The 14,891-nt window shown below is 35.7% G+C and overlaps 1 protein-coding gene across 1 annotated transcript; it reads right to left on the bottom strand.

Annotated features, from left to right (window-relative positions):
• Window positions 1–3,514: 3,514 nt before the first annotated feature.
• Window positions 3,515–9,296, bottom strand: LOC105340685 (neuronal PAS domain-containing protein 4). Its single transcript, XM_034469790.2, has 9 exons — window positions 9,138–9,296; window positions 8,837–9,003; window positions 8,637–8,689; window positions 7,962–8,051; window positions 7,669–7,851; window positions 6,292–6,586; window positions 6,020–6,176; window positions 4,492–5,912; window positions 3,515–4,375 (listed from the first exon to the last, which is right to left on the bottom strand). The coding sequence occupies exons 1-9, from the start codon at window positions 9,182–9,184 to the stop codon at window positions 4,344–4,346; spliced, it is 2,445 nt and encodes an 814-aa protein (XP_034325681.2). The 5' UTR covers window positions 9,185–9,296; the 3' UTR covers window positions 3,515–4,343.
• Between the last annotated feature and the right edge of the window lie 5,595 nt (window positions 9,297–14,891).

Raw genomic sequence — 14,891 nt, forward strand, 5'->3', positions numbered from 1 at the left:
ATGTGTAAACAACTATGGCGTAACTAGAGGAAGGAAGATCCCACGTTCACATCCTATTGTTGTGATTATGCATGAATCCTCTGTGTAACACTGAACCGTATCACCCTTTTATATCTTGTCTCATCAACAGAATGTTGTTAATGTTTGTTTATACCTTGCAGGGAAAGGGTTTCTCGTACGTTGGGTTTTAACGGGTCTTTGTTTGAAATACGTAGGGTGCTCAAGGTTAAGGTATGATCTCAGCGAGCTTGAGAAGACTTATCCGAAAAGTCCGGAATCCTAGTTGTATTCAGTTCGTGGAACGGAATTAAAATAATACTGTAAATGTAGATAAATCTGTAAAGCAGTATCAATTCAAGACTTATATGTCATGATCATTTCCGCGCTGTTCTGTTTTTGGACTTTCTATTCTATAGTATTTCAATATGGAAATTTTAATTCTATAGGATCGAAACGAAATGCATGTAACATGGGTTTTCTGGACTATGGATCAAACCCACAGTTTATTTTATTTATACACAGTATATAAAACCCATGCAAAGTACGATTGTACCCAAGATTTAACCAAATACTAGTCTAGTATTCTTTGGTTTTTTGTTATGTCTTTTTTGCTTTTTTTATTTTTTTGTTTTTTCACGGGTTTTTTTTTGGGGGGGGGGGTTACATTTTTATCTTTCATTTTTTGCCGTGAGACTCCAAATGACACATCTCATATCTTTAAAAAAAATCGCATAGGGAAAGTAATCATTAACCGACGATGTTTAGGCAAGCATGGCGGAAAAGTAGCCATGTACTTTGTATGTAGTCTTTTCATTAGTTATTTTCTTCAACCTGTTGTTGTTATAAACAGTATATAATTTAACATTGCGGTTGTTTTGTTTACTGATAAATTGCACTTGTTCCCTCCCACTTTATTTGCTACTGTCGCACTGTTTTTGGTTCAAATTGTTGCGCAGTAGAAATATGTTGATGGACATTCATAGTCGTCGTACTACTAGTACTCGACACGTAATGGCACCGCCATTTTAGTTGTTGAAAATAATGCTATCAAAGTCCGTTGTCTTTTATGAGGATCGCGGCGAGAAATTAACTCGTTTGTATTGTGAACTATATGAATTTTGAAGAAACAGAGGCTGTCATTTGATTATGTCTATCGAGAATAAATTCAAAAATGTTAAAGTAAAATGATTGAGAATGATGAAAATTAAGTGTATGTATAGAGACAATCGCATTGCTATGCAATTGATGAAACACAGAATTTGGTGTTTCATTGCTCATTTATCTTCACAATATTCGATCAAATGGTGTTTCAGTATACGATGATATTTCCTTTACCTAGCTTATGCATAATTGTTGATTTGGTTATCAAACTAATCTGTAAAACGACCTGTGTTTGATAATAAGTAAGCCTTGGTGAGAAAAAGATTTACATTCAGGCAGTTTTGTAATTTGTCAACAAGTACACCAAAATATAATTCTGCCTTTTCTTTGATCAAAATTAAGGATAATATTGCAGATATATACATGTAGGTATGATACAGTGTCAGATTTTTTTTCTTTGGGAGTGTTCTGTTGATAATACAGTTATTTTCGGCGCAAATTAGAGAACAAGACTCCCGAAGCATGACATTGGATAGCGGAGATGCGATAGAGCTACTCATTAAAGCATTATCTTGTTCATTTTTATACATTTTTCTCCTACATTCGGTAAGCGTATATACATTTACGACGGTAAAAACCAAAATTAGTATGGAAAAACCATATTCTATAGGTCTTTTGATTCCGTTTTGTATTTCAGGTCGTTCGTGAAAACAGTATTTACCGCGGGCATAAGGAAATATGTATTTATATTACATGAATCAAGTCCAGTTTCTAGATATCTTCAAAATAGCATTGCGAGAAAGCCGCTTGGTGGAAGCCTTAAATATACGTACATGTACACAGTTTGTCCTCAGTTTTTAAATTTTTAGAGAATTCTTTTCAAAAGTACTTTGATTTCGCGAATTTATTTAACTTAAATTATTGTGTTTATATACATGCAATACATGTTATTTTATGAGATCATAGTACATCTGTGTATATATGTACATGTATACATAAAGCATGAATGGTCATGGCCATTTTTTATACTTTAAGAGTTCATTTTTAAGAAGCATAGTTAAACTCAACCCTGTTTAATGATATAGGAAAACACTTAAGTTCTACAAAACTGAAACATTTGGAAATTTCTTATTCAAATAATATAGTTTATGTTTAGAAAAATAATTTTTCAAGTTTTTAAGTGGATAAGGTGGGCAGTTTTTTTTACCACCCAACCTCCTGAAATCTCCAAATATAGACGTCTTTCTTTATTGTATAATAATGCCATCACGCTACCATCCTCAGGGAAAAGCCGCCATTGCTCTTTTAACAGAGGTTTCCTTATATGGCTATCGCTTGATGGAGATCAATACTTCACTGATGCGCCAGCCTGTGTACTATGGCAAGTTGGTTAGGTACAAGAGACAGAAAGACTGCATTTTTGTTTAAGGTTGTAGTTGTCCACCCCTCAAAGTTTTTAAATTAAAATGGACTTGATGCATTTCTGAGCAAAAGAAATGGCGATGATTTAATTTTCTATTTTATAACTGGTTTCACCAGCAGAGTGAACGCATGCCTTGCCCTTATAGTATAAAAAAGGTGTGATGTTCGAGCTTGTAAGATTAGTATGCAGTAGTTGACCGGGTACGATGCGACATATCATTTGCTGGACCATTAGGCTTAAATTTTGTCGAAAGCCCGTGGCTGCATTACCATCTTCTGGTCAGACAAATCATATGTTGCTCAAGACAAAAAGGCAGGACTTTCAACGTTATAGTTATAGTGTGAGAACCATATCTTATTCCTTGTCATTGTTGACTAGTAATTTGCTAACAATATGCTTGTGATTAAAAATATGAATTATAAACTTTGTCTAGTGTACATAAACTTTATATTAATAAGAATTTTATCAAAATAAAGACTTAATTAACCAAAATGCTCTTCAGTATTTCGTTAAAAATATCTTTGTACACTTGTTTCTCGATGCATTATTTTGAATAGTGATAAATGCGATGTAATAAAATAATGTATTTCAAAATTTATTCTGAGATTATTTTTGTTCGATTCGGGATTTTTTTTAGTGGACCTTATTAGGGCGTGCCTCAAATTTAAGCGGAAAATTCCGCGTTGTGTGGCTCCTATTTATCTTAGCAGCCAGCTGTCATCTATTTATATTTTACGAGAATAAACTGCCACACTGTATCTCCTTGAAAAATATGACATGCATTTAAAATTTAAAATCTACATCCTTTTTGTAAAGATAAATTTATTACTAATACACTCTGTGGTTTGATGAATACATCCGCAAGTGAAAAACATTTGTCGGGAAGGTTACGTCTGTGAAAACATTATTTGTGAATGTCACTGCATTTATTTTCATATAACCTATGAGCTTCATTATATTTTAATAAGACGCAGAAAATAACAAAATGAATTAAATCTTGTATATTTATTAAAACCAGAAATATGCTCAACTGAAACGTACAATTTCTAGAACAGCAAAATTTATGGACAAAAAATTAATATACAATTAAAATGCATAATATTTCCGAACCAGCGGTAAATCTTTGGACGAGTTTAAGCAAAATATGAATAAAAACATGAGAAAAACTTGAGTACCAGCCTCAAAGACAAAGGGACCAGCCCTTAACCGTCTTATTGACGTTAAAGAAAAATGTTAGTGATCAGTCAAGAAAATAGACAAGCGATTCCTTGTAAGATTTCTATCAAAATCAAAAACAAATTCTCCATCTTAATTTTCATTAACGACCAGCGTTAACGAGGGGGTGATAGAATGAGGGTGATGATGACATAGATAATTGATAACTTCAAAAATCTACACAATAAAATGAAGGTACAAGTACCGATCTAAAAATACAATATCGTTTGGAAAAAATATATAGATGTTTGATAACTTCAAAATCTACACATTTAAAAGACAGCGAGACCAGCCCAACAATCTTGTACAAACGAGAAAGTACACTTGACAGTACGGTACAAAAACACATGCAAAAGTACAATTGTATCAAAGATATAAAAGTGTCCAGTTCCAGCCAGTGGAACTTTGCACAAATTTGTCCAAGCATATTTATTTACACAATCTAAAACTCGAACGAAAAATGTTTGAATTCCGGCCAGCGGAATGGTCAAGTCCTATGGCTACCTCCGGTCCTGCGGATCGCATGGAAATGACGAAATAGTAGAAGGAAAATGGCAATATGCCATACGGAAAGAAAATCGTAAGTCGGAACTTACACAACGGCCTACTGGGAGTCTTCGGTGAAATCCTGCATACCTGTAATTTTTAAAAATAAAAAAAAATTAAAATATTGAAGAACACATTGTTTGTTGTTTGTACAGCGAAAAATATCGGGGGAAATTTACTGGGTAAGATGCTCAAGTATAACTTACCACTTGGCGTGCAAGAAGAAATGAGTTGTTTGAGTTGATACAACTCAGGTTCCGGATGAACGTCTGGGGTCATCCTGAAAGCCGGGTGATTTGGCGGCGTGGACGTCATTGACAGGTCCATCTTTACCGACTCCAAATCCCAGCAGTCAGTCTCCAGTACGTCATCCAATGAATCGCTTTCAAAGCCCGATTCCGGTGTGAGGGCAAACGATGAGAAGTCATCGCTGTTGAACTTGTCGTCTGCTGCGCTGATTGTGCTGTAGGGAGATGATGGAGATGGGGAGTTCTCGAAACTCATCACTTGCTGATCATCGCTTCGAGATTCCACCTTGACCTGCACTGTCTCATCTTTTGGTTTCTCTGTGAACTGTAGGAATTCTTCGATATCGAAGTCATTCGTCAGAGGTTCATGGTTTTCTTTGCAGGCTTCGTGTTCGATGGGCTCTTCTTTGATGGTTATTTTCTCCCTCGCAATCTTCTGAAGCAGTAGGATTTCTTCTTCTCTCGTCAGCGAAACATTGTCTATTTCGTTGAAAAACGAATCAACGTAATCAACGTCAAGGCTTGGCAAGAGTTTTCGCGGCTCGCCATTTGGATTCATAGAAGCATTTGGATTTAGTTGTCTTTGCTTTAAAGCACAAAGATGTTTTGCGATGAGCAATGGATCTATAAGTTTGGTCTCTTTTACTGTGCGCACGGGCTCACATTTCTTTGGTGGTTCTGGGGATGAAACCGGTGAAGGCTCGGGCGTAAGATAACATGGTGGGATACTGACATCAGGAACAACTTGCTCTAATCGTTTCTCTTCGTACATTGGTTTCGGTGAGAAAACATCAGACATGTAGCTTTTCTCCTTTGGCGACATCATCACGGTGGATAGGTTATGGGCGTACATGACCTGCATGGGCCCCTGTCCTATTCCGCGATGATCTCCTCCTCCAACGTGAGGACCAAAGGTGTTCCTGTAGATGTTACTTTCAAATGATGGTGGCAGTGGGGTGGTGTCTTGTGGTGGAGAGAATGTGTTTCTGTGCGCAAGACCATTGATCATGCGTGGAACTTTGACGGGCGGTTTACATGTATAATTTTCTTGGATCTTCCTCTTGAGGGCTTTGAGTGTATCGGTGTGACCCTGGCGTCCGACGTTTGGCTGAAACCCATTTTTCATAAACATAGTGGATTGGTTTGCTGCAACAGGGTTTTGCATATAAGGTGCCGTTTGCGCTGTGAGCGCGTTATCGAAAGGCTGCTGACGAGAGAAGAAGGGCGGAGGGAGAATACCAGAAGATGGGGACATGACATTTTCCATTGCTGGTGTAATGGGAGCACAAAAAGCAGTACCAAAGAAGAAGTCGGGAGATCGGGCAGCGTAAAGGGCGAACAGTTGGCCCTGGACTTTGAATTGGTAGGCTTCCTTCTCGCTGAAACAAAATAAAAGAAGCTCTAAATTTATGCACAAAAACCTATGAAAATGAAGCATCAAATCTTATTTATAGTGCATGTTTACTTTAACTACGTAAGCATTTACCTAATGACTTGGTTAATGCACAGAATTACTGGATCATCGCTGTTTGACAATAAGGCTTGGCGAACATGCATAACGATGTTGACCCAAATAATTTCGCCCGATGCTGTAATCATGCGAACAGTCATCATGCATCCCATCTCATGTCGAGACTTGATCACTGCAAAAGAAATTCCGAAGTGTTATTTTTATCAAAACTGCATACCAACATGAAACAAAGGAATGCAATTATTGAAACGGAAAATATTTCTGAAGTTAAAAAAAAAAAATCTTACATTGCACATGTTTCTCTCGGGCTTCATAAATGTCTTCGGGATGCAGATAAGAGTACCAAGATTTGCTGCAGATGTCTTCATTTTTAACCCCAAGATGATACTCCCCGTTCTCAGTTAGCTCGATGAAATTCATATCGAGCTGATGCACGCTCTTAAAAACCATGGTGTTGTTCTGAATAAGGCTTTCCTTAATGTCGGGAGTTATAAGAGGAGAACAGAGCGCCATGAACACTTGTTGCTCTGTACCCGGTTCCTGTCCTGGCACAGTTGCAAAGTGTCCTTTTACATGCATCACCTACGAGAGAGAAAAAAACATAGAACATGAAATTATTTATTCCCACGATCTATTTCTTCATAACATATGTTCTTTCTCAAATAATGCGGCACTCCAACCTTCTAATCTAATCAGAAGCACATGTTACGATTTACGTCTTCTGATGTTCAGACGTCCCATATCCAACTTGATTACACAACTTGAGTGTCGCTACATTTTCTTAAAATGTTACTCTTTGCTTTCAAGTGTTCAACAGGTGCGCGTATGTAAATGTGGTGTGTATTAGTCATCTTGACTTCTTCGGGGTTTTTTTTCTTTTCGTTTTTTAACTGTTTCACCTTTGTGGTTTAGTATTACCTGCGGGCATTACCGGAGATAAAAAGAGAATACGTCATCTCTGTCATAGTTATTAATCCGGGCAGAATAATTTTTTTCACAAGAGTAAGATGAAATGTATGATAATGAGTGTTCAGTGGTCCGCGAAATTCGCCATAAACTCTATGACACGGAACATTTGTAACCGGAAACTATCATTAATCATATGGATCCATCTATCTGTCCTCTCCCTCGGGCAATACGTTGGCAGACGTCCAGAAATATGTCATACTTTTATTTTCTCTCGAGCAACTTTATAAATACTGTAGATATTTAGATATATATCAAAATTGTTGCCATAAGGATTTACATTTTTTAATGCAGCAAACTTAATAAAAAATAAAAATCGATACAATATGTGCAAAACGCGCATTCGTATTGCACTCTACACATTAACAGTAGATCTCCTTTACGTCTGAAGTGGTGGGCTATAAAATTACAATAAACGGGCTCTTTGAGGGGGTTTTATTGTGTGTGACCCACTCAGTTGCGCTTCGATCGATAACTGTTATACTAGATTGCTTCCAATGTTTTACATGGCAGTTTGCCAGATCTTTGTGAAACAGGTAACAGTTTAAGGGAGATAAAGTGAAGAGGACATCCGGCTTTGTCCCCGATAGACGTCATCAGTCTAACAGGAAAACTCTCCAGGCGCATTAGTGAAACCAAACACCGGCTCGGGAGAGCTATAGAGTGTGTTTAGAAATAAACTGAACTAAGATATTTACCTTGACGTCGCCGAAGCCAGCTTGTCGCTTGAGTGTTCTGGACATGTTCATTCTACAGAAGAAGGCCACCTCTTTATCCGGATCAACTTCTCCGGCGCCGTGTAAAAGCTGGGCGCGAACGGTCCCATGGTCGCGTTTGTCAACGATGTCAAATAGACTGTCTCCTTGAGTCTTCATGTCGACCTTTAAAATCAAAAACAATTTATTTAATCCGATTGTTTTTAATATACTTTAAAAACTCAATACTTTTGATTAAGGTTTCGCTGAACTAATTGTTTATGTAATGTACCCACCATTGAATGACCCAAATATTCAGTAACATTCTCCGAAATGTACACCAGTTTTCCTTCACGTGTGGTAACAAGCAAAAACCCAGTCAAAGACTAAAAAAGAAATTAAATATGCATTAAAATGTATTACTTCTTTTTAAAGGGAATTGAGTTACGCCATTAAACAGTGGTGGGCGAAGGAATGTTACAAAAAAAACTATTGAAGTAGTCTGTTTCTAATTCACTTCTCATAATTTAAAACGAATTTTATTGCTGTGTAATATTTTGAAAACGTCTATCGTTTCCTCTCATATCTGTATGACCTGTTACCGCTGACGTCAATCTAGACTAAATATAGACATTCGCCGTTGTGTTGCGATGAAGGTAAAAGGGACATGTTTATGGTGAGCCTACACACATAACATGCTAACTGAAGTCATTATACAGAGTACTTAATCAAATCTTTCGCTTGTACTCTGTCTGCTGTCTTAGACAGTGCTTCGATGAGCCATTAAAATTCACCGCCTCGGGCTAATATCATATATCACTCAACGAAGCGAAAAAAAATTTGACCTTTAAGCTCTATGACGTAAATGCTGGAATCTATTATTCTAACAGGTAGGTTAAATACCAACTGTAGAGAAGCCCATTTAATACGTACATACAAGACGTAATAATGTAAGCTTAAGATTGAATTACCTGTGAAAAATCGCATGGTGAATCCGATGAGGTCCCGGGTGTGGCATTAAATACTGAAAATAAACAGATGACTGTGTCAGTAGAAGTTAAGAGGCTTTCGTCATCGTCTGATAAAAATTTAACCCGGTGAATAGACATTTTGATAAACACCAACACACACACACAAATCAAAAAATATATATAATTTGTCAAAAACTTACGTTTTTGTAAGATATTACATTTCCGGATAAAAACACAACTGAGGGACATGATTTGTAACTGAGAGAGGCGTTGTCTGGCGCTCTCAGGGAGGGGCAACAGATCCCGCAGGGTTCCGATCTCATTGTTAATTTGGTCGCGGCGTTGTTTGGATGCGCCCTTGTTCGATCTGAAAGAACGAAGAATTTTTTATCTTCAATGGCGGAATTTTCCGTTTTGACTACCCACTCACAAAAATACACGGCAAGTATAGTGGACATCCATCCCAGAATCAGTCACTAAAACACAACACCAAATACCTACCTTTCTAGGTCCAAAAGAGCCAGCTCTTCTACAGGACTGGGAGCCATTTTGACTAATTACTCATATAAGCATACACTTATTCCCAAAGTAAAAGCGGACCAGCCGCTCTTTAAAACGCACCACTCTATCAAATGACCTACAAACGGAGGTTCAGGGCATATAAAGCGCATATACGTCACTCACTTTTTCTATTGGTTGATTCAGTCACGTGGGGCTTTTTTTTTATTCTACGTAGGTATATTATTATATATTAAATATCGATTTGAAATACCGCTAAGATTATAATGGAATTGACACCAAAGTGGTTATCAAAAACGTATCAAATTATAAAGAGTATTCAGTTCTTTTCAAAAAAGGTCAGCTTAAAAGAATGTATTTTCAAGCACACATATTTTCGGGGGCCCAGTGAGCGTAAAATTAATAACTTTGCGTACATTTAAGAAAAAATTATATGTAGCAAAATGTAACGCGGAATGGCGTTTATACAGTTCTCCATTGTTCTGTTGCATCCTCGTTAAACATTATGTCAAACTTGCTATTGGACACGCCTATAAATATTAACAATTTCCATTAATTACACTTCAATCCGCGACTTGAATTAACAGTTTACATAAATATGAGTACCAATGTATCCAAAATCGTTATAACTGTACGATATGAACTTTTAATATTAGTTGACATTCCAGGTTGTTGGTGGGTTGTTGTTGTTTTTTTTACTTTTTAAAAATTTGTTTTTATACTTATTTATTATTGCAGATAAGAGTCTTTAACATCATCATTAATTTCCTATATTTTCTTATTTCATTTTTGCAAATGCGAGTTCTTAATCTTATGAATTCTGTTCGACTGATTTTAAGTAATTTTTTTAATTCGAATAATTTGAGCTTAGACCCGAAATACCAGTATTCTCTAAAAAATACATTCATGGATGTTTGAAATGGCAGGTCTTTATCGAACATTGGCTGCTGTTTAATGCAAACTTAAAATGTTTCTAATAATGTCAATGTATTTCAATATATAAACAATTAAACCTTTATGTTAAGAAGAATATGGTAATCTTGAAATGTGGTAAAATCAATATTCGTATCGTTGAAATAAGAATAAGGAATATTTTAAAGGCATTTTTGACCCCCAGCAATCGTCTTCAGAGAAGGTATCAATGTTTACCATATATGGTGAGCGCTTGAATTGCTCTTTCTATATCGTTTCCATATCGCGTAATGCAACTGATGTTGGGATCAATAAACAGAATCTAATGCACCAATGCTAATAGAAAATACAATGCAGAAATACAGAAACCAGCATCCAACGGTAAAACTTCATAAATCGTTTATTTATTTATTTCATCTAAGTACTATGAACAATTACACTGAGCAAATTATTTAAGCAAAGCTTTTTTAAAAAAAACCATAATTATATAAATATTGATAGTACACAAGGTTCGAGCTATAGTTTATATAATGTGAGGGTCACACCAGATTGGCCTTCCGTGGGATAGATAAGAATCAAAGCCAGAAGAGACGGTCCAATAACTGGTGTAACGAACAGATGTTGGATTTCTCGTATTCTGAATATGGGAACGCAAAGGGCACTACATTGAGCGGAGGTACATATGTGTAGGAACGGGGCTTTATACTTTGTATTTAAGCTTCACATTAAAATGTTAAGCAGTCCAATAAAACTTCTTTAATTTGCGCCGAAATAAAATTCACCTCTCCGTATAATTTGCAAACTATTGCAATGTTCTGATAAGAAGTTAAGGGTAATAATTTGAGGGGGGGAAATTGGGTAGAGTAATTGGTACTGCGTAAGTTTACCATAAAGTTTTGTTTAGTCTGCCATTTTGTCAAAATGACATAGATGGCAGAAATTGTCGTCCGTGCACTTTAACCCACATTAAATTGTTCAAATGTTGGTGAGCCCTAGTGAAAATAAACTTTTCTAACTTAATGTAGTTATCCTTAAACCAAAACGATTTCTGCTCAAGAAATATAAATGACAGTTATAAAAAGTTGTTTTCTATTCCCAGTCATCATAATTTTTATGCAACGATTTACTGAATTAATGAATTTAGTTAATTTCTATTTCATGCAGAGGGAAATACACGACAAAAGACCGATTCATAGTGTTACATAAATCGAACCTGGAAATCGTCCTTTGTTAAATGGTATTACCAGAGATCAAAATGAATATTAAGTTATCAAGTGCAGTTTTAAATTTGATGTTTTCGCCCAGATGGGAATAGAGACTTTCTCAATCATACAACGATGCTTTAAGGAAGTTGTCTACATTATGTAAATATTTCTCATATTTCAAATTCAATGTGAAAGCATCGTTCTATCTATCTAATTATCTATATTTATGTGTGCATTTTTTATTCCTTATCTGAAATAAGGCGTATAATTATTTGTTCAAGTCAATTGTCTTATCTGACTTTCCTTGTATTTGAAAGGATAGACAAGTGAAGACAACTAATTTGCATATTTAAATACGGCTGTGTTAAACCACAATCACAATGCTACTTCTAGCAGGCCATACTGCCACCGCATTGTGAATCTCTTAGGGACCCCCATTTGATAGGTTTCACATGGAGTGTTATTCGGTCAACAGTACTATCATGACAGTTTCCGTTCACCCATAGAAAACATTATCTTGATCTCAATACTCATGATATGATCTTGTTCTCGATCTTTTACTTTCAGACGTATTATCATAAAACTACTCCGGACTGATCAGTTTACTTAACTAACCTGCAGTAGATCAGATGTTCAAAAATATACCTGTTTTATTTGTGGATAAATTTTTTGGGATTATAATACCGCTATTCATTCAGTTTAAACCCCCGAATTTTATGACGTACATTTATTACCATGACCTTTCTCGCTTACGTCGAAATCCCCGAACAATAGTTGATTGAGCATTTAAAAACCCTCAATGAACTCGTGGGGTTATTTAAAACTGGATAAACTCTATATTAACCCGGTGTCCCCGGTCGTTTGATTATAAAACCTTCGTCGTACCATCCGTGTGTATTGAATAATAAATGAACAAATACGGTAAATGCACCAAACAACGCAAAAGTTACGCATATTTTGATCAAAATAAGTAGATAAACAGGATAAGCTTCCCTGGACATTGTCCAAAATCTGGACATAACACAAATATATACGTAACGTATCATAGCAAAGCTATTGACCTCAGAGCGTTCTCTCTCTCTCTCTCTCTCTCTCTCTCTCTCTCTCTCTCTCATCCTTTTAAACAATCTGGTAAAGATAAGACATTCATGCAGTAAATGTTCAAAGCAATCGGTTTGTCATTTGCTGTATAATAAAATAATCAAATGAGATTGTTATTTAAAAGGCAATGTCATTGCAACAAAAAAATCATAAAGATTTAACCAAGATGAATGCGAGGTACCACTCGGTGCCCGTCACAAAACAGTGTCTTGGCGGGCATTTTGTGTCAGTGTAAATGAAAAATTAGAGTTGCAAATACTTCTTTAAGAACAAAAAAAAAAAACGTAGCTTGGAGGTTTTAAAGATAAGATTGAGTGCTTATACACACGTGAATTTTTATTTATATAATTTTTTAAGCTGTACATTTTATGTCGTAATACATCACGTCGTCTTGCGGCCCAGTTGTTAAAATATATCTCTCTCTCTCTCTCTCTCTCTCTCTCTCTCTCTCTCTCTCTCTCTCTCTCTCTCTCTCTCACAAGTAACAACTTGACCTTCCAAGCAACTCCCAGACTCTTGATATTTTTTCTCTTTTTTGTAATTTCTCTGAAGACGTTTTGCCTCTGGCAATATTATGATATATAAAACCGCTTATGAATAATTCTTTGGATCATTCCGACACTTAAAAATTACAAGCTCTTCTCTATTTACAATGTATGTAAACACTGGTTGTGGCGGAAATAAAAATGGGGGTTCCCCAATGGTAAATAAGTCACACTCACTTGAATACAATACAGGTTTATTTTACGTGGACATATAAATAACTTGAGGAAGATTAACGATGCTATATAGGAATTTCCATCGTATGACTTTTAAAACAATAATTTAAGCCTTGTTCTTTATAAAGCTAGCATGAAGAGGCGTTTCAATGCACTATACCCATAAAGGAGTTATTTTGATACCGACCATATATGGATGATTCGAAACATATGTATCCTAATGAATTATTAGTTTTCGAATCCAATTATTTACACTGAAATTCAAATTGTGCATGAGTAAATCTAAAGATTTAAGTTAGTTTTAGTGATATATAAATCATTTTCATCCGAAATCAGAAACACAGACCATGTATAAGAAGTAGTTGGAATGTTTGTGTTCTTCAAAACAAATGTATACACATGTAGATATTTTATGATATTGTTTCCAAAGACCAAAATTCACAATGATAGAAACTATTGCAAATGATCAGAAGGCGTATTTTAAATTATCATGTGTAGAAGGGGGTCTATAAGCGACACAAACAGAGAGTTGATTCCAGCCTCAAGTTAATTGTCGAGTCTGAGATTGACGATGTTGTATCGTTTATAGCAAAAAAAAAACCAACCAGTCATTCCAGGTGTGTAAGAAACAATTGAAGTGTGTAAGTATATGGAGGAGATGATTTTACACTTTTGCTGATCAGAACAAGACTCCTGTTTACTATGCAGTACATTAATTTCACCACAGAAAGTGACAAGTGTCGTCAAAGAACAAGGTAGAGCGGCTGACAGAAGTTGACTTGGTACGAGACTGACGGACGACTGACAGTTATGGATGCCTTCTGAATACATTACAGCCCACAGGAAACAAGTAAGTGTACGGCAATACACTAAAACTGTTGGCATTGTGTTTTCTATAGCTTTTTGTTCTGGTATCGAGAAGCACCACAAAACTGATCTGATGAATAATTTGTCCATATTTAATAGAGTGTTTCTGACTTATATTTTATAACAGTGTGCAAGTATGTAATTGTAAATGCTAATGAACTTCGATATCAATCAATAAAGATTTGCATGTTTAAAAGCAAACTTTGAAAACTTTCGGATATAAAGTACAAGTAGTCAGCTAAACAGAACCTGCATATTAAATACCAACATTTATTAGATTTAAAAAGACATATACTTTACACTTTATTGATTTCATCTAAATTATGAATTTTAAACAGATTGAATAGGCAAGAACCTGAAAGTACTGTTGTGTTTTAAAAAGTTGGCCTTTTTTACACACATTCTCTAACAATGTAAAAGATATACTAGTAATATCATACGCCGCTTAAAATTCGTCCATTTACGATCACATTATTGGACAAATAATTCTTGCAATGCATAATTTACCTTATATACATTGTATGAGGATGGACCGTTTTACCTAGTGTTTAATAGTATTTATATATAGGCGAATGATTTTTTTCTCCAGCAAAAATAAGGATCATTTCGCCGTTCGCGTAAGCTTCTAAATTTAAGCAAACAAGTTCAATGAATGTTGAATGTAAGGACAGACCGTGTGAACTAGATGAATTCATTGATGTAAGACTTATAATCCTAGCTTTATAGAGGGATTAAAATGGGTGTTACGTGACTGGGGTTTAGGGGGAATTCAAATGAAAAATTTTCGGGGATCCTTTTTTTGCGCCAATAATACAAAATCTTTGCTGATAATCCTGAAATCCCCGATCATGATATCCTCTGGATTTTAACAAATTTGCCACCTCAAAGTTAAAATAGCTTACTACCTACAGGGAACATAGACTCGTACTTTT

Source organism: Magallana gigas, chromosome 6 (genome assembly GCF_963853765.1).
Source record: "Magallana gigas chromosome 6, xbMagGiga1.1, whole genome shotgun sequence".
Lineage (NCBI taxonomy): Eukaryota > Metazoa > Mollusca > Bivalvia > Ostreida > Ostreidae > Magallana > Magallana gigas.

What these genes read in the sequence shown, in the direction of transcription:
- LOC105340685 (XM_034469790.2), bottom strand. Translation starts at nt 9,184, where the DNA reads ATGGCTCCCAGTCCTGTAGAAGAGCTGGCTCTTTTGGACCTAGAAAG. An exon ending in CCGAGAGAAACATGTGCAAT is followed by an intron (nt 6,177 to 6,291) that starts GTAAGATTTTTT and finishes TTTCTTTTGCAG; the next exon opens with TGATCAAGTCTCGACATGAG. An exon ending in TGCATTAACCAAGTCATTAG is followed by an intron (nt 5,913 to 6,019) that starts GTAAATGCTTAC and finishes ATTTTGTTTCAG; the next exon opens with CGAGAAGGAAGCCTACCAAT.